This window comes from Brachycentrus maculatus, unplaced genomic scaffold (assembly GCF_059751285.1).
Source record: "Brachycentrus maculatus isolate JH-2025_06_01 unplaced genomic scaffold, ASM5975128v1 h1tg000081l, whole genome shotgun sequence".
Lineage (NCBI taxonomy): Eukaryota > Metazoa > Arthropoda > Insecta > Trichoptera > Brachycentridae > Brachycentrus > Brachycentrus maculatus.
Window position 1 is genome coordinate 4,787,028 of NW_028280835.1, and position 26,414 is coordinate 4,813,441.

Consider the following 26,414-nt stretch of genomic DNA (forward strand, 5'->3'; position numbering starts at 1 on the left):
GACGTCAGGGGGACCTGACATGACACGCACAGAAGAAGAAGAAACACATTACTGAATACGTATTAGTTTCGTGGTTAATTTCAGCCATTTGAAATGGTTTAAAATAGGTTTTAATCATTAATTTTAGTTTAAAATAGTTTTTTTTTAAAACTATGGTCTACTTTTAACTTATCCGCTCCCAATGGTACATAGGGCACTGTATCATATAGAAGCAGTGTTATCTTGATTGTTAAATACACAAAGGAAAGGTTATCAGCCTTCCGATTTAGGTACCAGTCCAGGGTCATATTAAATAAATATTAGACTTAAAAATCACCTTTATTTATTATGAGCCTCTTGGGAATCGAATCCGGGACCTCCAGCATGGTAGCTCAGCGTGCTAATCACTACACTATGGAGGCGGACGAATGGTAGAGAGTGCCAATAAATTACTTAGGGAAATGTTGTTTTTAAATTAATGAGGGTAGGTTATGTGAATAAAAAATATAAACTAGCATAATTTGATAGTGTTTCAATAAAAATATGTGCGGAAAGTTACCTGTGAAATCAAATAAGGTCGTGGTTTAGCATACCTGGCTTTATTAGTACCTCGGAAAGATAAACTAAAGCTGACTAACAGTAATTCTGTTTCCTTCAAAAGGTAGTGTTAAAGTGTGTGCACGCAGGTACCTATATAGGCTTGATGGACGTTGATAAACCAAACTGATAAAGTGTTCAAATAAAAGCCTAAAACTCTTTTAGTCCATCGCTTAGTAGTGCCTGATATAACGCAGAAACAACAACATGAGTGGTGAGTTTTTATCTTATCTGTCTGTTAATATGTAGGCGTTGGTTCAAATTCATCTTGCATGTCACCTTTGAAAAAATTAACTCTTTACTGCTACAACCAGAAAAATGTATTAAATGCTTAATATATATATATATATATATATATATATATATATATATATATATATATATATATATATATATATATATATATATATATATATATATATATATACATAGTTTTGGCATAATGTTCAAAAACTTAACATACAGCAATAATCCAAAGTTGTAATAGCCTATCAATCGCAACTTTACTCAGATCATAACAAAAAAAAATCAAAAAGTTTTTAAAAACACAGATTTCAAAGTTATTTAGGCACAATGTACACATAGTTTTATTCTTCTTCTTCTAACCCTCATTTGTACCCAGTATAGCACTGGGTTCTGGGTCAGATTGGCACAGTGTCATCTTGATCACTAATTACTTGACGACGACGTGATCAGTCCAGCGTTTCAAGCATCAGTCTGAGGTAATGTTAAATAAGTATCAATGTGAAACGTCATTTACATATTTTTTTCTACCCTCTTGGGAATCGAACCCGGGGTCTCAAGCATGGAAGCCAAGCGAAACCACTAGACTACAGAGGGGGACAGGAGGTATACAATTAGTCGGATCCTAATTTTAATTTTTCCGGATCAATTGCACTTTTTGAATAATTGTAAGGGTGTATGGTTAGTGAAAGTTTGATCAGAATGTGTTGTTATGATTTATTATATACAACCCTTTACAATGGTGATGTAGCTATTGTAATTGGCAATTTATGTCTGGTGTGTGTTATCGATAGATATTATTCCATCCTCAAGTTGACTGACCCCACATAATTTAGCAACTTGTGATACCATTAAGTGGAGACAAGGCATAGAATAAGAAGAATTGTATATCCACATACAAAACTTTACATATGTGTCAGTTCCACTAACTTCTCGTGCCAACGTCAATATAATAAATTACTTAGAGCGCATATTATCAAGCGCAGTTAGATGACCTTGAGCAAGTACCAGATGTTTTTGCTTCTACTGATAAAGTATGTACAATAAGAAAAGATGAATATTTCATAAATTTATTAATATTTCTTGATGGCATTCTATTTCAACAATATAAGCAGGAATGACATTTTAATTCCGCCTCCACAAAGTAGTGGTTAGCACATTTGGCTACACTGATGAAATCCTATGTTTGAGTCCCAGGGGGGTCAAAATAAATAATAGTGATTTATTTGATATTATCCTGGACTGGTACCTGAAGCGTAGAATCGTCTTGCCTTAGTATAAGTTACAATCAAGAAAACATTGAATCAATACAATGTAGTGCCCTATGCGCCATTGGGTGTGGATAAGGGTAAGATGATGATAGTGTTTGATATTAATTTGTCCTAAGGAAAAAGCTGTTTGCTTCGTAATTGGGTGACATTGTAATTAAAATCGCTTCAAATTTGAACCATTTTAGTACATTTTATATGGAACCATCTGAAAGTGCAATTGCGTTATCGGCAGTAAAACAGTTAAACGTTGCTTATTGGTTTGTATTCATAACATATTGTTATTATTTTTATTATTATAAATTAAAACACTGTACATGATTCTATGGAATGTATTCATTTCGCTACAGTTGTATTAATTTGATCCTTGCGAGGGGATTATCAAACTGTGTCGGAAGAAAGCTGATAAATATATATCGTCTCTTAGCCACATGAATCTATTTTGATTTTTTTGAAATTCATTATCAAAAATATGGTGCCAGATTATATCAGCAAAGCAATTACTGATAAGATAAAAAATAAATGCATATTTAAAAAAAAGTGTAAGATTCAAAGATAAGTAAACCAAAGATTCCCATCAATTTTAAGTTTGTTTTTTTTTTAAATACTGATAGGGAGCAGAAATTAATTATTCAGGATTAGCGATATCTTCTTCTTTATGTGCCACGTCAGGTTCTCAAGATGTCAACTATCAATTGAGAGTATGGGTCTCTTGGGCAGCTCTAAACAGCGCCTCAATTGTTCTGATCCCTGTGTCCAATCTTGTATATTCCGGAGCCAGGAGATCTGCCTTGTGCCCACACATTGTTGACTTTCTATTTTGATTTTTATGATTGCTTATAGGAATTTAAAACAAGTTAGCTATCGCCAACTTTTAATTTTGTTTTCATCGCATTCTGAAAAATCTTTTGTTAAAATAATCAACTACGGAGAAGAAAACAATTTCGAAATAAGTAAAAAAACTCACGCTTGAAGATATCAATTGTTTTTGCTTGCACCACATCTGATTACGAGCAGTTTTAAATGTTGAATGTGTGAAAGCGCAGCAAGATCCAAAATGTTACCACAGTGCCTAAAAACACTTTATTCTTAGGATTTTTTTTAAACTTCTGCAACACAATATGAATATTTAACAATAAGTATAAAATTAAGTTGATACACGACATATCAATAAACAAACCGTTTCAATCAATTAAAAAAAGATCTGTAGGAAACTAAAATAGAAATAAAATAAAAACTTAAAAACATTGTATTGTTTCATACATATGCTAAATAATGGATCTAGCTATAAATATACAAATGGACGCAAATAGTTTAAAGCCAATCATTCTCAGGTATTGTTGGAAATGTACAACAGTAAGTAGGTTGGTATGACACTAAGTCAACAATGTCACAATGTTCCATTATTGTTAAGTTCCAGTGTGTTCAATGTACACTCATTAAGTAAATTCCGAATTATACATATAATATATTACACATGTCACCTATTCCTTGATTATGAAACTTACTTACACAAATGTCAATACATACAAAATAAACATGGTCTATCAAATTATATAAAGTTTTGATTCAGTTTAAGGATTTGATCATTTAAAGCTGATCACTCCAACAGTGCAACAAATCTGGCTATGTTTTGCGTAAACTTAATAATTTAACATCAAAAACTCAAGCTGAAAGAGCGGGGAAGTAACATTTGTAAGTAACATATATATATTATTTTTTATATGTGTATCTTGTTTGCTTTGGGTAATATAAATTTTTTTACGGCCCTGTAGGAAATCTAAACCTTATCTGCACAGAATGGTGAATAAGGCACTCCATTGTATCGACACAGATTGATTGTTGATTCCATGAAGGGAAGGCAATACCAGTCCTGCGCTTCAGGTTTAATAACCTGGATGATTTGAAATAAATATCAGAATAAAAACTCCATCACCGATTTTTTAACCCTTCTGGGAATCAAACCCAGAACTTCCAGTATGGCAGTCTTTAACAACACTTTATGGAGGGGGATGCATTTTTAGATCCTAATATATTTGACATCAAAAACTTAAGCTGAAAGAAATATAAACAGCCCAATCTGGTAACCGGAAAAGTAACAGTTACCCATTAGTCTAATACAATCTCTAATACAACACATTTTTTACGTTATCATTTATTTTGTAATTACCAATATATTTTTTATGATTGAAGACAGCAGCAAAAAAGGTTCAAAATTTTAATGAAATTAGAACCATAAAGTAGTCTGCTAAGGAATGGTGCTAGTACATCGTAGGGTTTTGACATTTTAGTAGCATTTTTATCACAATTTTACTTACATTGTACTAAAAATCAAATAATAATTCGCTTTCATCATTCAGACCTTTGCCAAGTAACCTAAGTTTAACTTTTGCTGGTCCCATGCTTTGCTAAAACTCAAACACAAAACAACGAATTGCTATCAAGTACAGTACGTAAAAGATTATGCAAACCCAACTTTATTCAATGGGTCAGTTCATAAATTGCGTTTTTAGCATAAAAATCATCTGCTAAAATGATTGAGATTAAAATGACATTATTTGATACAAATCAAGCACCTTCAGGTATAGTAATGTTATTGTTTTGAATGTAAGAGGTGAATGTTTTATACAGATTCACCACCTGCAAATGCTGCTCTGTCCTATGCACCGTGGGAGGATCCAACCAAACCCTATGTTCCCGTCACGTACTGTAGCTACGATCCTGGCTTCTCGTTTCCTGCTCCAAAAGTAGAATTCACCGAAGATGGTTATCCTTTAAATCCACCTAACACTTGCGATCCCGAAGATTTCGGACCTAACCCAGTTCCATTCGAAATACCGAAGAGTATGCAATATGTTCATAAAGCTCCGCACTACCCTCCAGATGCACCTCCTCCCGGGTTTATCTACCAACCCCAGCATCTCAGTTACCCCATCGGAAATGACCATGCTGCCGGACCGGCCGTTTGCTATCCTTCTTTGGATGGTCCCATGACGTTGGAAGCGACTGTAACTGACGAAGAGCCTATACAAAATGTTGAAGAAACTGAACATAAATGTAAGTTCTTGTGACAAAATTAGAATATCCGCTCCTTGGGATTATATTATTTTAACAAAACTAACTGAAGGTGCTTGGTTAAAATAATAATAGTATATTTTTTATTACGGATTGAGGTAAGTAAAATTGAACAATGCGGCTTTCATTGTATCATTCAATTATTATTTTCTGCTTTTATTATCATCAATTTGCATAAGGTCAAACGGACTTATATTCCAATTGACGGCTCAAGTTATATAAAGTGTAAAAGGGAGAGCTCCGATTGAGTTCTTACTTGCACATATGGACCTCATAACACCTTATACGATCAGGTTAAAAACAGGAGTAAGAACTTCATCAACGATTCCAGTCGTTAATTTAAAGAACTAGGCTTTAATCACAGACAATGGGCAGATGGTGTGATGTTTTGTTTCAAATTCTTTGAAGCGATAATTGCCTACTACGACTCTTCTACTCCTACCTCTACCAGCCATTTTGTGTCATTTACCTGAAAGCGCTTGTATGGTTAGCTTAGACTAATAACTATCTTCCTTCAATGTATTGCATCTATGCTGTTGTCAAAATATTCAAGTGGACTATCGACGCATCTGTGTTAAAATAAACCACTCATAATTTAATCTTATATTCAGCATTATATGTAACTGAAACTAAATCTTAATCTAAATATATAATAAAGGTAGTTACAATTATATTCTGGTGCTTTTTATCGTTAAATTTGTCATTAACATATTCACTGTTTCTGTTCTCTGAACTCTATTGCATTATTTTTAAGGTGGGAAAATTAAAATATAAAAAGAAATGCGATACTATTATTGATTGATTTGGCAGTCACATTGTGGCAAAATCTATTCATTTTGAAATTTAAATTTACCTTTTAGAACATTTTTGATTATAATGTAGATATGCTTTGATAATCACGTACTTCAATGAGCTCATAGGATGTTTGATAATGATTTGGAGTGCATTGAAACATGTGTCAGAATACAGTATAATAATAAGTGGTATTTATCAAATTAACTTAAGTTTTTAAAACAATAAAAAAATGCAAGATATATATATGATTGTGGATACAATATTTAACCCATTGCAAGACAAAGCCAGCCAATCGCCGGCCAAGGTCAATAGTCACTGACTCAAAAAGCCGGCGATTTGCCGGTTTGTCTTTGGAGTGATTTTTTTTACATTAAAACTGAATGACAATAACTATCACAACTCTGAACTGAACACATTCTTCCAAAACTACATAAGGATAAGCCATAATGATCTAGTTTACCAAAAAAAATTATGCTTTTACGTTTTACCATTTTTATTTTTTGTGTAATTTTGTCTTAATGTTATTATAATAAAAAAATGTTTAAAAATTAAACAGTGCGTTGTATGAACAATTTATATCATCTTTATAAGGGTGCAATGGGTTAAAATTTATGAAAGTTAAAAATTGAGATGGGTGGTTTTTATTTTGACAATTTGTAGCCCCTTCCAATAGAAAGAAAACATTTAAATATTGTTAATTGTAAAATATTGTTTCAATTATATGTTTCACATGATTAAAAATCATTTGTTAATCTGTCATAATTAAAAATCATTATTTCCTTTATTCAAACTCCATGGTATACAGGCCAATACAACGGTTGATTTCTTTGTTTATTATTATAGAACCTTTATTTTCACAAAGTAATAAAGAAATTTATCTCAAAACATGAGTGAAATGAGCTCAAAATTAATGAATTGATTTGAAAAAAAAATGTAATGTAGTATTCGAAAATAACCTGGTCATTATTAGATTTCCCAATTATAAAAAATATTATTTATTTAGTAATCTTAAATATGACAAAATAGTGTGATAACATAAAATACAATTTGTTTATTGATCGAGCGAGTGATAAATGCGACGCACAAAATTATCTGTAATGCCCGTATCATTCAAATAATTATATTAAGTCACGTAGACATTTACTTATCAGGTATAATATTTTAATTTCAATGTGAAATATAAAGTAAAGTTTAATTATTTAATTATTCCATATAATTACTATGGGCTAGGCGATAGATAAAAAAATTAATATATTTTTCTACCTAATCGTCTATTATCTCCTATATCTTATTAATTACTAAATAAATAAAAATATTTCCAAAAATTAAAGTACTTACTGAAACTTTAAATAATCAATTACAAAAATAGATATTGTAAAAAACTTTGTAACTGTGGTATTTATTAGTACTTAGATAAAAATAATCCTTACATCTGATAATAACTATTTAAAAAAAAAACAACTTAAATAAATAAGTTAAGTTATGAATTGCGTCATTAATATATTTCTTATAATAATCCAAAGATAAAAATTTACAGAACAATGACATGTTTCTTCATATTTTTCTTCTTTTTCCAACCCTTATCTGCACCCAATTACGCATAGAGCACTGCACCGTATTGAAGCAGTGTTATCATGATCTTTGAAAACATGAAGGTGACGTGATCAATCCTGCATTTCAAGTTGGTACCAGTTCAGAGTAATATTAATTGAATATTAGAGTGAAAACTCACTTATTTTGACCCCTTCTGAGAATCTAGCAGAAGATGTCTTCTATGTTCTTCGTACTGGATGTCCAGTACGGTAGTCAAATGCGCTAACCTAGCGGTTAACACTATAGAGGCGAACAATATATTTTTACAGATACAGAAAAATAAAAGTATTTAATTTATATTAAATAAAACAAGTGTTTTTGGATTGTGGTTGTGGGAATTAAATCTCTGTGGGAGAATCGTATATAAATTATTAATAGACATGTTTTATTTATATTAGAAAATTATTTTTATAAAAAGCAAGCATTCTTTGGCCATTTTCTGAGGGAAGAGAGATACAAAGTAATATATATTACAAGGCAAAGTGGAAAGTGTATACCTTCCATATTTAATATGTAGCATATTTAAGGCATAGCACTAAGTTACTGTTTAGAGACATGTTTTATTAAAATTAGAAAATTATTTTTACTAAAACCAAGCTAGAGTACTTTAGTCATTTCCTTAGGGGAGAGGAAATATATATATATATATATTATACTGCAAGATTAAGTGGAAGGTAAATGTAGCATATTAGAGGTGTATATCTAGGCTTAACAACTTGAGAGAGTAGTTCCACTACAGTGCTACACCATTTAAAGATGCAAAGAAAACAAAATAAAATTTGACAACTTTTATGGTGTAGTGGCACAGTAAGAAAATTAAGAAATTTAGGTTTGATGGAAAGAGCCTAATTCATTTATAATATTATTTTCAGCTTACCGCTGGGTCGGAGCCTGCTCCTCAGACTGCAGGATTCCTGGAGCCCTACTCGTGGGAAATGATATCGACGGGTGTCCCATTTACGCAGGAAGGGCTTACCACATGGGAGACCTCATTCCCTGCAAAGTTATCCCTGACAAGATTGTCGCCTACATCGCGTACGGTGGACAAGAAATCATCAAGGATCAGTTTGAGGTGAGCGCAAACTGAGAATTTATTGTGCTATAAAGTATGTGTTGATCCAGCCAATCATCCAGGAAATCTCTTGTATTGTATCGTGAAAACCTTCATTTAGTTATGTGATCGTTCAAAATTAATCTGAGACAATTTTTAAACCGAAGGTTGATATTTGAATGCATAACTAGCTATTTATATAAATCTTGAATACATAAAATAGCAAGAAAGTGTGTTCCAACGTAACTAGTAAGTATATATCAACAAAGCGTCACATTACAAGATTTAAGTATTATACATCTGACGTGCTGTGAATGGTTGCTTAACATTATTTTGATGAGGAGCAAAGTACCTACTTTACCACATAATAAAAACTTGACAGCCATAAATAAAAATTGGATTTTTTTTTTTCATTTGTAATTTTGAATAGACGGAACTCACAAAAAAGTCTTAATTCAAAATATTTTCCACTCACAATAAAATGCGAAAAAAAATCACTTTGAGCTTTGTGCTTTTTTTTATGGGATCCATGTATTCATGGATTGGGAAGAAGCAACTTGCGGGTCAATTTTTTTTTTTTCATTGTAATAAAATAAAGACAGTATTGTATACAAAGTAAGGATATATTGAAAAAATATGTCTAAAAAAGAGATAAAGTATATTTTACTGCATCATAAATATACGAACACTTCTAAGCAAAAATATGACAAATAAATTCATAAAATATTTTAACAACTAAATGGCTTTTCCTCCATTATTTTATTTGACCAGCAACATGGTTTTAATGTTTTTAGACCAGTCGCTGGTGAATAGAATAAAAGTGAAAAAGGGCTATTTAGTTTTATGATCAAGGGTAGATGTGAGTATACAGACATGTGACTATAGAACTAGAACACTTTTATTTATATTCTCAGACAGTTGGTACACTTTGCAACTTATACTACACTCGTGTATCATACAGTTACCGAGGTGCTTTGTACAGTTCCTGTATTGTTTACGGTTATTCCTGACATGTTGTCTTATGTTGGGATCCGATCTTCTGTCCTTTTTCCACATGTATAATTTTTATCACTAATGTATGGAAGCGAAACATGGAACTGGCAAAGGAAGGATGAAAGCAGAGTGAACGCTGTTGAAATGCGCTCCCTCAGACGAATGTGTGGAAAATCATTGTATGACAGAATTAAAAACGATGATATAAGAAAGGAATGTAAGGCTGAACGAGGAATAATTGAAAAGATTAGAAAGAGCTCTTTGCGGTGGTATGGACATGTGGAGCGAATGGATAGCGAGAGAATGACTAAGAAAATATATGTGGCGAATGTGAGAGGGAAAACAGAACGTGGACGACCGAAAAAGACTTGGCACGATCAGATCAATCAGAACCTAAAATCTGGCGGTGTCAAAAGTCTGCGTAATCGGAGGGCATGTATGACTAGATGTATGGATGTGAAGGAGGCTAGGAGTGTATGTCAGGACAGAAGAGTGTGGCGTTCCATCCTCTCTGCCTACCCCTGCGGGGAAACGGCGTGATGGTAGTAGTAGTAGTAGTAGTATAATTTTTATCCAGGTGCTTGTTGAGGATGAGGTAGAATCAGACTCTTCCTGGTGCTGCAGTCCTTGTTGCTGTGGGGTAGATATTTCTTCCACTTTTCTCTGTATCGTGCACACTCGCATCCACGCTTTCAATGTGTTGTACTTTCAAATGAACATATATGTGTAACTTTTGTCATTGTGTTTCGTTTCGATCCTCTTGTACAGTGTCGCAGTCTTGCAATTGCACATAGTTATTACAGCGCTGTGCCGGGAGTGGGTGTACCTCTTATATAATATAGAAATAACACAACGAAAAACAAATGTTATGTAAATACGGAGAATAAGCATTTTATCACAATTTAAATTATGAACTTTGCATTACAACTAATACTTATTGAGAAACTTTAAGAAGCTATGGAAAGTTGTCCATGGATATCACTATATAAAATAAAATATAACAAGCCTTGAATGCAAAAAATTGCAAATACAGCTCTAGGACTAATTTCAGTAAGACAATAAGGTGTGTGCATAGTATTTGACAGTTTGATTATGGCTTTTTGACTCCTATGTATAGAATGTACACTTGCCTAACTGCCTTCCTGCATTCCTAGAATTAAGGGGGTACCTACAATTATCTATAATTAATCATGGAACAATTATTTTATTGACTTACAACTAATAGGTTTTAAGGAGGAGGTCATTGATATTTGTCTGGTGTAAGAATGTATTTCTCAATGAAATTCAAATCCATACAAATTGGCAAATTCTCTAATATTAATATTCCTACGTATGTTAAAACATTTTTAAAAATTTTCAATCGTTCCCTAATTATTTACTCTTTATTGTTGTTTTTCCACCTAATTTTCTGGTTTAAAAATATTACAATTAGCCTTATACCAAAGTGGGGAATTTTTAAAAATGTTTTAATTATATATTAAAATAAACCGTGAAATAATGAGATGTAAAATGTAACCAAAAATGAATAAATACATAATTATAAGATTTCAAATTTAAGTTTTACTTAGAAAATACCACATTTTCTTAAAATCTATTGCGACACGTGTTTTGATGCATTCCGCATCATTTTCAAACACCGTATGTGAAGCTTATTTTAAATTTCAGAGTTGTGACCTAAAATTTAAAATTAGCTTCACATTTGGTGTTTGAAAATGATGCAGAATACATCAAAACACGTATCACAATGGATTTTAAGAAATAGTGGTATTTAACAAGTAAAACTTAAATTCAAAATGGATAGATTTTACCACAAGGTGACTGCCGAATCAATTAATATAATAATTATGATATGTTTATGGTCTAAAAATATATATATCAGTGATCAAATGCTGCTCGGATCCAGTAATCTATTGTTTAGTATTAAGAAATGCTTTTCATTATTACGATGTAGATGATAACCTGGCGTTATATTCCTTGTAGATCATGGTTCAGAGCACTCTATCCTGGCAGTGGGCCGGTAATGGAGAAGTCCCTCCCGGAGCAGTGGAAGTTGGTCACACTGCTGACGGAGAGACTCTGTACCTCGGTCGCGTGCACCGAGATGGCGCTATTACTCCCGGAAAGGTAAATACAAACATCTTCTTCTCTTTTCTCATCCTGTTCAGGTCACCTGGGCAAGAAGATCCCGTTAATAATTTTATTTGGCTTGACCGGCGACTGTCCTCTTGTAGGCTTTTGCGTCACCAGTTACTACCAGTTTCTTGAAAATCTATTCATTCAAATCCGAAATTCATCACTAAGGCAGATGTGAAGAAGTTCCCATGAGTTGCCCACAGCCAATCGTCCTACCGAACTTTATCTAGATAAAATAAAAATCCTTCAAATGATTATATTAAGCGTTGTACATCAAAAGGAAAGCAACTAATGATTGAAAATATATTTAAAAAACAAAGCCGAAAAGAACTTACTTTATTTATAGATTTGGCGTTTAATTTGTAGTAATATAAATATATATAATGTTAAAATCAGACAATGATTTTTAAGTCTACTAATTTAAAGTAATTATTTTATACAGCGGAACATCTTACTTAACCTAACTAACTAACTTACCATCACGCCGCTTCTCAGCAGGGGCGGGCAGAGAGAATAGAATGCCACACTACTCTGTCTTAGCAAACAATCTTCATCTCTTCCATGCATCTTCTCATACATACCCGCCGATTATTCCGACATTTGAGACCTGACCACTTTCAAGTATTTGAAATACTTGATAATGCCAAGTTTTCTTCGGTCTTCCTCTGCTCTTATTTTTAACTGCATTCGCACCATCATCAACAACAAAAAAAACAAGACAAAACAAAAATTTTGACGATGTGACAAATTTTTTAAAAGAATTTTTAATAGTTATTTTATGGTAAATAAAATTTATGTTTTCAGATCCAGCGAAGCCACGGTGTTTGCTATTTCCCATTCAACGGAGAGGAGCAAACTTCTAATGATTATGAAGTGCTAGTTTCCCAATAATTACATAATAATCCCCATCACAATAAAATAAGCTCTTGTATGACATAATTTAACAAATAAATCTTTATTTAAAGTTTTCAAAATATGTTTTATTATTGTTTTATTATTGTTTTATATTTGCTTTTTATATATTCCACATTTAAAAATTCCTGATGGAAAATGAGTTAAGGAGTAACTGCGCTATGCGCATTGATAGCACTGGGTGGAAAGGACTATTTTTATCTGGAAAAAAATATTGGGTATAAAAAATTCTATACAGGCAAAGATTTTCAAACTTTACACTCTGCATGCACATTCTTTTACAACAGATTGCGCTAACAGAGGATAACCGATAATTGGTAGCGGAATCAAAATATGGCGAATGAAACGAATGAAGCGCGTCTACCAAAATACCACATATCTTCAAACCTTTATCCGCAACCCAATGGTGCATAGGACACTGCATCATATAAACGCAGTGTTATCTTGATCTTTAACACATGAAGGAAGGGTGATCAGTCATCTGCTTCAGGTACCAGTCCAGGGTAGTTTGAATAAATAGTAGAGTGAAAAAATCACCTATATTTATTTGATCCTCCCTGGGAATCAAGCCCGGGACCTCCTGAACGGTAGCCGAGCGTGCCAACCATTACACTACGGAGGCGGATTCATATAGATGTGTACAAAAATGGTGTTTCTACAATCAAGCGTCCATCTTTTCCCTTTCATTCATTTTGCGCTGAAACTCTTAAAAATTAATTGAGCGGGATGGTACACACGTTGACTTACACTTGAATTTATGCATGAGAATGTGCGTGAATACTTAGCTCACCATTCAGCAGTATCCTCAACTTGTCACACAAGTAATTCTTTCACAGATATAGTTTACATATTTAGGTGTAGAATCACTATGATAGTAAAAAAGATATATTGGATTATAATGACTTATCACTGATTTCTCAATCAAATTCCGTAACTTATTATTATTTAATTTTACTAATTTGATTTTGGTTAAATTGTATTGAAAATTAAAAAATATATATATATAAATTAAAAACATTGAGCGCATATGGCGGCAAGACTTATTAGCATGCGCTCCTATTATCTCAACTAGCAATAAAATAAACATTATCATGCATAATATCATTCATAAGGGCAGTATTTTGAAGGTATAAAGATGGAATAGACCTTGGGGTGAAAACTTAATATCAGACAATATGTATTATTAGCATATGTAATCAATGGTGTAAAACAATATTAATTTTAATAATCAAACCCGTCGCCATGATCTATTCACAGATTAAAAAAACCACACATTGTTATATAAATGAATATTTTTCATACAACGCTGATATTGCTGTTACGTTCAAAAGATGGCGCAATAGAGCTGTTTTAAAGACACATTTTTAATTCAATAACACATTGTTATTCAATAGAGTGTCGGGTTGTGGTCCCGTGGTTAGTGTCGCGGACTCTTAAGTCAGAGTTTCTTGAACCCACTCTACCATAATTTTGATAACTATTTTTAATAAGCTGCTTTGGCTCACAGAAATAGTATGAAATTGAAATATTTGTGTAAATAATAAAAAAAAACACTTTCTTAAAAAAAAAAAAATTAAAATAACATTTCAATCAGTATAACTATCTAGATGTTCATAATTTTGAGGAAATACAATATTATGCTAGTTATATTGATATCAAATTTCAATATTGATAAAATTACTCATCCTTTTAAGCGAAATGTCATTTAGTCATAAGAGTTCTCATTAGTATGAGTACTAGTGCAGTGGTTCTTAACCTGGGTTCGATCGAACCCCAGGGGTTCGGTGAGTCAGTCTCCCGGGTTTGGCAGAGGTCGTCAAAACACACACCCAACTTATTGTACGATATTATGATAAATGATACGACATGCGAAATATTCATTTATCCAATAGATCAAGTATATTACATGAAAGGAATGGCAATAAACTTCTGGAAAGTTCTGGAGATTTTCATACCGTTTGTTACAATGTATCTTTCTGAGCAACCCTTTTTGAGGATGCTGGATATGAAAACGAAGAAAAGGAACAGACTTTGTTGCGAAAATGACATGAGAGTGGAGCTGCCAAGGTAAAGTCGCATATTTTTGAACTGATCTCTGAAAGGCAGCAACAGAAGTCATACTGATTTGCAGTAAATATTTTTTTTTATTTGTTCAGTAAATATACAGCTTTACATTTAAAAACAGTAAATGATAAAAAATAGTAACATTAAAAATAATAAACATTACATTACATTAACAAAAATAGTTACATTAATTAAAATAAAGCCAATTAAACAATTCCACATTTGTGTTATAATAACTATTAAAACATGAGAAATAAAAAATAAATACAATAAGAGTGGGGTGTGTGTGAGGAAGGAAGTAAAAGGGTAAGGGTATGGGTATTAAAAATAGATTTTACAGGAAGGAAAAGGAAAAGGTAGGATAGGTAGGATATTCATTATTTTGTTTTAATACGAAAATCATGATCATTTTGTGATGTTTAAACATATACCTATCTTTTGAATTTGAGAAATCATATTTCATTTTTCTAATTAAGGGTTCGGAGGATGCGCATATGAAACTGGTGGGGATCGTTACCAATACAGTTAAGAACCAGTATACTAGTGTATATGATGTTAGTACCACGTACTACATTATATGTATGACCTTAGTTGACTAATAATCAATCAATAATATGTACACCTAGAAATGATAAATGATACGTATTTCCAAATATTCACGCAAGTTTAATCGACATAATCTAAGTTTTATAAATATAAAATTAAAACAATTTAAAACAATACTAATTAAATATTTAATCAGGGATAGTAATTATGTTTAAAATAATGCTGATTAGGTATAAAATAATACTTAAAATCTAGTGGTGTCAAAAGCTAATCGAAGGGCATGTGTGATTAGATGTATGGATGCGAAGGACGCTAGGAATTTATGTCAGGACAGAAGAGTGTGGTATTCTATTCTGTCTGCCTACCCCGGAAGGAAAAGTATTATGGTAGTAGTAATATTTGAAAATATAAAATTTCACATAAAATTGGCTTACAATACATATCTCTTTCTGTTACCCTTATCCATACCCAATGGTGCATAGGGCACTGCATAAAATTGATGCAATGTTAAGTTGATTATGGTAAGAAAGGTGTTTTAAAAATAATGTTTCTAACCTATCACTGCTTTATATAAAAACACATGCATATTCTAATATTTTGCAATATTTTGAAGCAATTGGTGAATAATTTTGGGAGATTTAAGATTTTGAACAAACAAAGGTATACATTTTTATTTATATATGTTAAATATATGAACATCCAATCTTGTTTGTATGTATTTGAGGGAACTCATATACATCAGTCAAAATGATTCATTCATCATTGAAAGGGCAAAAAAATGTAAAATCATTTTATCAGATATGGTGCTATATTTTTTAAAGTAATTTTCCTCAAAATATAATATAATAATCTAACAGAAATGTAGATACGTCCAGAAGATAAGTTAACGTTTTTTAATATTTAATTTTAAGTAGAAAACGATGATTAGACGGTGATTAGTAATAACTTAAGTTGCTGTATCTTACATTATCTCTACCTGATAAATATGTGGGCTTAGCAAATGAATTTTTTTACGCATTACACTTGAATATATTTTGAAAGAGTATTATTTTAATCAATAATATTATGATAAAAAACTAAACTAGACTTGTGATTGATCTGTTTGTTTTGATAAGATAACTCCAAAATGGTAATCAACAGGTTCACCTTTTTTTGTAATATAATACTATGTATATAAAGGTGTGGGTATAGAATCATATTTTCAGGGTTGTCAATTACATAGTTCCATGTTTTTTTTTCTTTAACCCTTATAAACACTCAGTTGTGCATAGGGTGCTGCATCATATAGAAACAGTGTCATCTTGATGTTTAACCCTCTCCTACATGAACCTGTCTGGGAATGTGGCCGTATATGGTCGTCCAAACAAAACTTTCCTCAAAGGAGTATGGGCCTGCATGAATGGCTACGCTCATAACAGCTTATTGTCCGGTGACATTTATTTATAAAATGTCACCTTTACTGCCATCTGTGGTCGTATTTAAACACTAAAACTACACTTCAGATTATTTTTCTGTTTTAATAATCATATTTTACTTAAAATAAAGTTTGTGTGACGTCATTGTTATAACATAGTCAAAGAAATAAAATAAAACATTGATAATTTTAATATAAAACATGTTAACTGGTGTAAATATTTTTTTATTCAAGAAAATATGTTACTTATAGCATTGACTGTAATAATTTTATTTAAAAAGTAAAAAATCCATATAAAAAACTCACTCTCGGACAGGTTAAGCCCTTACATAAGGTCTAAAAAATAACTTTGTTAAAAGTCCCGCCAAATTGTTAAAAAAGTACTTATTATCTATGTTACAAACCCTTACAAAACTCCCATTACAGTAAGCCAAAACTAAGTAAAATCTGCATCAAAACAAGCTTCTAATTTAGAGATTTGTCTGCAGGTAGGATACTATTACTAAGGATAGACAAGGTAGATACTAAAAATACATCACAAGCGCCCCAGATCGATTGGAAATAAATATTCATTTAAATAATTTTGCAATTCGCAATGAACCCAAAACACTCGATTTTCAGCTCCATCCCAACTATTCCAGTCGCCGTGGTTCAAACTAATAATCAGTGGTTCATAGTATTTTTAATTTTAATCATACTTTGGACAAATTATACATTTCTTAAAAAAGCTATTATTATTAATATTATAGCTAACTTCTCTTTTGGTCAATTTGCAATCATTACAACATCTTTGGGAATACTGTTCCCGCTCTGTTGACCTGGACTCAATCCCTTAAAATCATCCCTTCTTATGGAGATATGCTATAATTATTGTTAAACAAAATTTAAAGTACTTTTTTAAAGACTTAAATAAGTCATGTAAATACATACATTAAAAAAGTATTTAATTGTATCTTTAGTTTAATATGAGCAGAAGAATGGATATAAGTATTATGTTCATCTTATTTTTACTATTGGTATCATAACTGCCCTATGCCAAGTCATCAAAATAAGGTTTATACTAATTTTAATTTGTAATCATAAAATCGATAATACTATTTTGTGACAACCTTGATTTATGATGTAAAGCTATATATAACAGACCTACATTTTGGGAATTGTATAATCACACTCCCGCTCTCCAATCGCTTTGAATCAAGTAAACTTGGTATGTACATTTCATTTCCATTACACATAGTAATAAATCTTAAATACATTTTATTAATTTAGAATAAATCTGTAATAGTTGAGGAATTGAACCATGATTTTTTTTAATTACGTTTGTTATATTTCATGGTAATTTGTGTATCTTATCACTGATAATCAGGAATCATTTAATAGTAAGATATTTTGAAAATTATATGTATTTTATTGTATAATATTTATCAGGAAGTTCGTTTTCACTGAAGACTCCCACCAAGAAATGGCTTATCTTCTACTCATATTTTATCCTTATTTTCATCAATTTTACAGTTGTGTAGAAATAAAATATATATATTGAGTTGCAGTATAAAAATAACAATATTTTATTTTTATACAACTGTAAAATAGATGAAAATAAGGATAAAATATGAGTAGAATCAGGTAAGGAGTTTGAGGGGGGATAGGTAGAGGGAACCAAGAAAGGGATGAACTTGGGTATAAAAGCAATATTTCCGGTGTTTCATTTAATAATTAAATATTTATTTTTCATCATACACATAATAACAATTTAAAAAAATGAGCCCTTTTTGGGGTTTTCCCGGCTGAGGGCACATTTTACAATACTTAGTTGATAAATTATATGTTATTATTTTATCGTTTAATATTACAATATTATTCATTTATTCAAGATTAGTCAGTTTACAATAATTAATTGTCTAAATGGTTCATTTCAGAAATTAAACTTTATCAAGATGGATGATGAATCGCGTTTCAACTCGTCAGGCCCGAACTGGGGTGGAAACAACGACTTTAACTCTTCAGGACCCAACTGGGGTGGCGGATGCCAGCCGCCCACCGGGCCGGGCTTCAACCCCCCGAGCTCCATGGGACCCGACCAGTCCAACGACTTCCAGCCTAGATCTGCTCCAGAACCAGAAGAGGAATAAAAAAATACATATGTCATCTCAATTCTGAACACCTGTAATTAAATTCTTTAAACATTTTTGATAACTTTGAAATTTTTTTAATAAAAGACTTGCTCCGTGAGCACTACAAAACCATGATAAAATCAATACTTACAAAAATGTAACCTAATAAAATCTTTTTTTTCTTTTTTACAATTGATTTTTTATTTGAAATATTTGCCCAATTTTGTATCACATTCATTCTTTTCTCCTCACCTAGAGGAGCATGCACAGAGTTTTTAATGAACTATAAATAAAACACATATTACTACTTGAGTATTATATTATTAAAACTAGTTCCGGAAGCTACGGATGCTTCCATCTACGGGTTTGAATATAAACTCAGATGGAGTTTTTAATGACCGTATCAACATTTGTGAACGAGATTCACTCAAAATAGAGTTCCGGTCACTCAAAATCGGCAACTCTAATGTGGCTGTATGTTTATAAAATCTATATTGTGCGCCTGTGTAAATTACACACCCCTGTCAACAAATAAAAAAAAATGCAAAATCTGATTTTTCACAAAAGTAGACTGATAAAATAATAAAAATAATAAAACAATTATTGTGATACCGTAGAACCCCTAATCTGAAATCCTGGAAAATACGAACAAGATTTTGAATAAAAACATTTGTAGAAAATTATTTTTAAAAACATGCAGACTTCAATCTTCTTTTCCTTTCTTCTTTTTCAGTCTTCAGAACACATTTATTATTACATAAAATTATATCTACAACCTAATTTTGTTTCAAAGTTATTGAAAAGTTAATAAGTATAAAGTATTGCTAGTCAAGTACTGTAATATTGGATTGAAATGTAAAAAGTTAATTCATCGTATAAAGTGAAATGTAAAAGGCACATATAACGTAACTACTGTAGTGTAAAGTACTATGTATGCACTGTATTACAAATTTCTTGTCTAATCTGAACGTTTACAAATCCAAACAGGTCACAGCCCCAATTAGTTCAAATTCCGGGGTTCCACTGTATACACAAATCGAAATATTTATAAATGAAGGATTTTTTATTGCTTCGGCATTAATTTTGTGGTATGACATGATAACATTGAAAATACAACTCTTGTTTTATACCACTTATTTTATAAAAAATAGTTTCGGAAGCTCTGTAGCTTCTGTATGCTTCCATCTACAGCAGCGGTCGGGAAACCGGGGTAAATTACCACAAATTGGGTAAAAATATATATTTTTTACCCCGTTTGTGTTTTTTACAAATTTAAACAGTTCAGGTGTGTGTGTGGGAAGTAAAAAACGCGTGTTGTGTGTATTTGTGCTTGCGTATCGTTTTTCCAATTTCCCAATTTTTAAGTAAGTAACCCTGAATTTTTGTTTGATCCAATTTGAGAATTTTATTTTGTTGTTCTATTATATGCTTACTATTTTCATGTAACATTGTTTTTATTTTCCGTGTTAATTAATTTAATAAATAATGTTTATTTAAAATATATATTGATTGTATTCATTTCAAAATGGGGGGCGGGGGTAATATCGACTTACGCAAAAATATTTTGTGGTATTGGTTAAAAAGTTCTCCAACCGCTGATCTACAGGTCTAAGTTTATATTTTATGCCTGTAGATGGAAGCGTCTGCAGCTTCTGAAACTAGTCATAATAAAATATAAAACTAACATATTTATTTTCAGTTTCTTATAAACTTATACAATTCGTCAAAATAATAAAATAAGGTATTGTAATGAATATTTAAATGATATTTGAGCAAGACCAAGATCATGCTCAAAGATCGATCTAAGAAGTTTGGTGATTTCGGGAACTCGCTCGAAGGTTTAGAGATAATAAACGAGTTCCAGTTCCTTGGATCTCAAATCAGCAATGAAGGAACTTGTGAAGGAGAGATCAGACGTCGTATCGCCATCGCCAAAAGTGCCATGTCTAAGCTAGACGAAATCTGGACAGACCGGGGTGTGAGTAACAACACCAAGATGAAGCTTGTCAAGACCTTGGTCAACTCCATTTTTCTCTATGCTGCTGAAACATGGACCATAAAAGCAGCAGAAAGGAGAAAAATTGATGCCTTCGAAATATGGTGTTGGAGGCGCATGCTCCGAATTCCATGGACAGCTAGACGCACCAATGAGTCCATTAGCCAGGAACTACCCTCGGATGGCTTAACTCTGGCCAATGTCTATAACCGACGGATTCTCCAGTTCTTTGAACACGTTGCACGTGGCAACGAGGATAATATATATAATATAATAAAACCCTTATCCGCACCCCAATGGTGCATAGGGCACTGCGTCATATAAACGCAGTGTTATCTTGATCGTTTACACATGAAGGAAAGGTGATCAGCCCTCCGCTTCAGGTACCAGTCCAGGGTAATACTGAATAAATATGACAGTGAAAAAATCACTTATATTTATTTTACCCCCCTTGGGAATCGAACCCGGGACCTCCAGAACTGACCATTACACTACGGAGGCGGACAACGAGGATAGCCTGGAACAAATAGTTGTGATCTGTAGCCTGGAGGGAAAAAGAGGGAGAGGAAGATCCCCCACACAATGGACCGATCAAATTAAGGCAGCAGCAGGCACCTAAGTGGTTGGAGCGCTACGTGCAGCACAGTCTAGGGATAACTGGAGAAAAGTCATTCTTCTGCAAGGATCATAACCCTCAGTAATGAGAAATAAGACAGAGAAGAGAGATTTGAGTATAATTTTTTTTATTAAGAAGCTTGATATTAAGTGAGTTCCGGGACCTGTTTTGTTTAAAAAAAAATAGTAAATAGATATAGTATGATTCACATATTCAGAAAATCCCCGTTGTATTATCAGGATTACTAACATAAGTTATCTCCATTTGATATCAGGTGGTAATATCATATTATATTATCTTGAAAGCAAAATAAAGCACTTCATTCTCAACACCTTTATCAACGTTCTGACGCCTGTGAGTGATTTTAATCCGCCATTTTTAAAGAACAAAATAGAACAATGTCAGGTAAGTCTATATTTTTGTTTTTGTCATTTGAAACTTTTGAGATCTTTAAAGTTAAATAAACATTGTTGATTTTTTAATGTTATGAAAATCTTAATTTCCCTTAATTTGACTCCCAAATTAGAATATTGCTAGAAATATATTCTATAGTATGATAGACATACTTTAACATTTTCTATTCATTCTCAACAGATGGCAGTATTATCTTAAAGTTTTAACGGAGGCATGAAAACGGTTGCTAAAATACTCCATATATGCAACTTCCAAAAATTTGGCCAATATTGATGTTTAATAGAATTAGTTTAGGCAGAAGGGTAGATGTTATGTAGTATGTAAAGTGATCACTTAAGCCGGTTAACGCCAGGTCATAAACCCTGTAAATATGCAGACTTTTATAAACCTATTTTAATAAACTTTGTCATCGAAAAGTGTAGTAAATCTTAGGTACACTCAAAATATGTGAATGTTTATATTTCAATTGAAGAATAAACAAATTTGTGTCGTCATTATTTGTCTCACTGTTAACAGTCAGAATTGCACAAAACAAACGGCCTTTGTTACGGCGTCATTACCAAGAAATTTCTGTATCCTGTGTTAATGTATTTCGTATTGGGAGCAGGAAATGATGGCACTGATTTTAAAAACATTGGTGTAATCTTTCTAAGAAAAAATGTGTCATAACTCAATATATATTGTTATTATCGATATAATAGATACTCGATAAAATAGGATATTTTTTAATATTTGTTTTTATAAATGTTACAGTATAAAATAATATTTAAAGTTGCCTAGGTATACTGTATTAACTTTCGTATGGATACTCGTGATAAAAAAAAGCTACCGTAGAACGGGGCTACTTGAACTTTGATGTGTTACTTGAGCAAGTACAAAAAATATTAGATCTATATTTGGTCTACAATAATGAATGTATCAAGATGATTCATTGTTACTCTGACAGGTGACACTTATTGTCACATTATGTTCATTATTGTAGACTAAATATAGATTTAAATATTTTTTTGTACTGGGCTCAAGTAACACATCAAAGTTCAAGTAGCCCCGTTCTACGGTACTCAATTACCGAAATACTGTATTTCGATAAGCGAGGAAGAATATCAAAGTTTGGGTATTTACAAGGCTTACAAGACGTAACCCGTCATAGGCTGGTTTATGTTATCACTTTATACACGCGTGAAACGACTTATGAATTATTACAATATGAAAATATGAATATGACTCCCTTTTTCTTCATCCATGTTGAGATTTTAAAATGTAAAAATAACTCCTGAGTGGAGAAGCCCAGATTAGTGAACAAGGATTTGGACACACCTGAAATGTTATGAATGGCTCTTTTAAAAATAGTTGTTGTTTCATGATTTTATGGACAATGGGAGTAGGTTGCAGATCTTTATTCTGTTCACAAAGTTCCCATGTGGTATGTGTTTGATGTGTTTTTGATCTTGTGGCCCTTTGAACTATGGTAGATAATTAGACTAATAACTGCTAAAAATAGTACAAAAAAGGCAAAATAATACAACTGTATATTGGATTTATTTTTGCTAATAATGCTGGTGAAGTGTGCAAGGAATTATCTGTTATCTTTATCATATGAAATGCTTTATCACATTATGCCATTATACCAACAAAATGAGTCATCATTATGCTCGGAATTTATATTTAAAAATGTTGATTTGTTAGAAAGAATGATGAAAACTAAATCCCCTTATAGATATACAAGAGTGTATAAGATACTGAGCTCAATTCTATTGATTTGTAATTATTATGGGTTAAGGGTAAAATAAATCAATCACTCAGAGGAATGTACAGTCAATTATGTATGAAAGATGTTTGAATAGTGAAATAAACAAAGAATACAAGGCTGAGTGAGATAAGCATTATCCATGAAATTAAGAAAGGTGTGTTGAGATTATTTGGACACGTGGAACGGATAAGTGAGGAAAGAATGGTAAAACAAATCCACAAGGTGTATGTGTGTGTTAGCAAAAGAAGGATGAAAATGGACAGAGTGCAGTCTGATGCAATAAATCAGACAAATTTGAGGCAAAACAATATAAGCTACATAGATAGCATTATCAATAAAATTAAGAGAGATGTATTGAGATGATTTGGAGATGTGGAACGAATGGGTGAGGAAGGATGGTAAAATAAATATACGAGGCAAATGTTAGAGCACATGCATGCTAGCTAAACACACTAACCACTATGTAAGTGTGCTAGTCAAAAACACTAACCGCTATGTTAACACGCTAGTCAAACACACTAACCACTATGTTACAGAGGTGGGAAATGAGGTTAATTGAGGTTTAACACATTCTGTGCGTTGAACACCGCTCCCGTGTCCATACAAATACTGCAGTCACGTGTTGAACACTGGAGTCGTGTTAAATAATGATATAGTTTTGTAGCCGGTTTTATGCATTTTGAAAAACAAAGGATTACACGTATTTATGATGTATAAATAGAAAGTAGAATTTGATTTAAACAAAGTTATGGGTTTTTAAAAATTTGCATGTAAAATAATGATTTTATACGCATTGAAATGTTATGTTGGTTTTGTCACGTGTACTGCATGTGCAACATGTGTTTGAGCTGCTGTATGTGGTAAACAATAAATATCTTTCATGGCACTTCCATGTAGTTACTATAAAAGTTACGTGTTGACTTCATTGATATTTTCTACCGCCCCATGTAACATTTCAAGTCACTACGGCTGGTGATATGGTCACAAAGTACATTTTAAGTGCTCTGCGCCTATATCACCTGTCTCCGCGACCAGATGTGTTACACAATGCACTGGTAGGTGTTCGAGAAAAGTAAGGACATCCTAGCTGTGAACGACAGGGATTACTGTTATTATCACCATAATTGTACCATTATTATTTATCTCTATTACAGTTAAGAAAATCTCTTTTATATCTCTATTATAGACAAGAGACTCTGTATTATATCTCTATTAAAGACAAGAAACTCTCTATTATAGACAAGAAAATTTCAATTGGGTTTCACCTCGGGACCGGCGGTCACCATGGACACCATGGACACCATGGGCATCACGGACACCATTATGTACCCTCCAACTATCCCCGGCCACTCGTGCAACCCATCATACACCAAACCATCGTCCCCGCCCCCCAGACCTACCCACAAACGGTTCCCGTAGTGCAACAGCCCTCAGCGCCGTCTGCTCCCCCGCCCTACACACCACCCTATGTGCCACCGACACCTGTGGACAATTCAAGTTAGTAAAGTATTTCATCTATACCAAACATTGTCTGTCTACTTCAATTATGTAGGTGAAGTAGTTTGGATGCCACATGGAAGTCCCAAGTTTAATTTTCACAAGAATAACCATAAATAATATACTCATGCATCAGTAGAAGTAAAGAATTGGTCATATTCTAATTCACAATCAAGAAAATAATGCAATATCAGATATAAACTATTGAATCCAGATAAGGAATGAAGAATTTTAAAGCAACCAGCAGATGTTCCCATTTATTAAGTAAACGATTTCATGCATGGATTCCAACAAGCGTCCAGACTCATAATCGCCTTCTTGATAAAGTAGTCTACAGGTGTTGGTATTTTTGCATATTGGAGGGTATTGTTGCAACATGGATTTCTCCACAGTACTCACAAGTACTGTGTACAAGTTCACTAGATGAGTTAGAGCGTCTATCACACTAATAAACTCAATTCTTAAGAATTCCTCTTTTGCGGTGATATTCAGTATTCCCGTGATTTTGAAATGAAAAGTCCATACAAAATAACGATATTAACCGAGTTATTCTTCTTTTTCATCCATGTTCGCTTCCTAGGTGGAGTATGTGACCGCTTCGAGTTATCCTATTTTCAAAAGTTTTTTGTTCTGGGCTTTGGTGAGGTGCCATGACTTGCATCCTCGATACAAACATTAAAGAAGTGAGACAGCTGATTCTTGTCAAGTAAAGCGGCGAGTCCCAGACATCGCACATTTTACTAAATATAGCTCCTCCCGTTCCGAACCGTACATTTAATTTCTTCTGAACACTACCGTTCTCCATCATGTGCATTCCAAGATATCTGAAGATATCGACTCGTACAAGTGCTCATCCCTCACAAGTAAGACATTGATTTCGGTCCAGACACGCAGAGCTGCACATGAAATTTATATAGTAAACTATTATCATGTGAGGTACCTCTGTACCCCATGCGATTAACAGGTTCATGGCCATGAACACAGTTCCTGTGTCCATACAAATATTGCAGCCACGCGTTGACGGGAGTTGTGTTAAATAAAGATAAGGATTCGTAGCCGGTTTTATGTGTTTTGAAAACACAAAAAAACTTATTTATGATTTTTGAATAAAAAGTGGAATTTGATTTTTGAACAAAGTTATGGGTTTTCGAAAATTCTCAAATTTAAGTTTATCTGTATTTTCTTCTTCTGTGTGTCATGTCAGGTCCCCCTGATGTGTACTATCACTCGAGAGTAATTGTCCTTTTGTTGGACAGCTCTAAACAGTGCCTCCATAGTCCTGATCCTCGTTCAATCTCGTAATATTTCGGAGTTAGGAAATCTGTCTTCTGCCCACACCTTATCGAACTTCTATTTCGCCTTTCATA

The 26,414-nt window shown here is 32.7% G+C and overlaps 1 protein-coding gene and 1 long non-coding RNA gene across 2 annotated transcripts in view; one reads left to right on the forward strand and one right to left on the reverse strand.

The window, feature by feature from the left end:
• The first annotated feature begins 747 nt into the window (after positions 1-747).
• Positions 748-26,414, forward strand: part of LOC148311006 (uncharacterized) — a 29,238-nt gene continuing 3,571 nt past the window's right edge. Inside the window, exons 1-7 of the mRNA XM_088257459.1 lie at positions 748-790; positions 4,719-5,144; positions 8,423-8,622; positions 11,575-11,718; positions 12,532-12,606; positions 18,580-18,743; positions 24,737-25,047. Of these exons, the coding sequence (XP_088113585.1) occupies positions 784-790; positions 4,719-5,144; positions 8,423-8,622; positions 11,575-11,718; positions 12,532-12,606; positions 18,580-18,743; positions 24,737-25,047 (1,327 nt within the window). The 5' untranslated portion in view covers positions 748-783. The remainder of the gene's footprint in view (positions 791-4,718; positions 5,145-8,422; positions 8,623-11,574; positions 11,719-12,531; positions 12,607-18,579; positions 18,744-24,736; positions 25,048-26,414) is intronic.
• On the reverse strand, positions 2,261-3,476 carry LOC148311007 (uncharacterized). The gene is made up of 3 exons (XR_015837326.1): positions 3,268-3,476; positions 3,055-3,159; positions 2,261-2,983 (listed from the first exon to the last, which is right to left on the reverse strand). It is a non-coding gene; the product is annotated as an uncharacterized LOC148311007 (long non-coding RNA).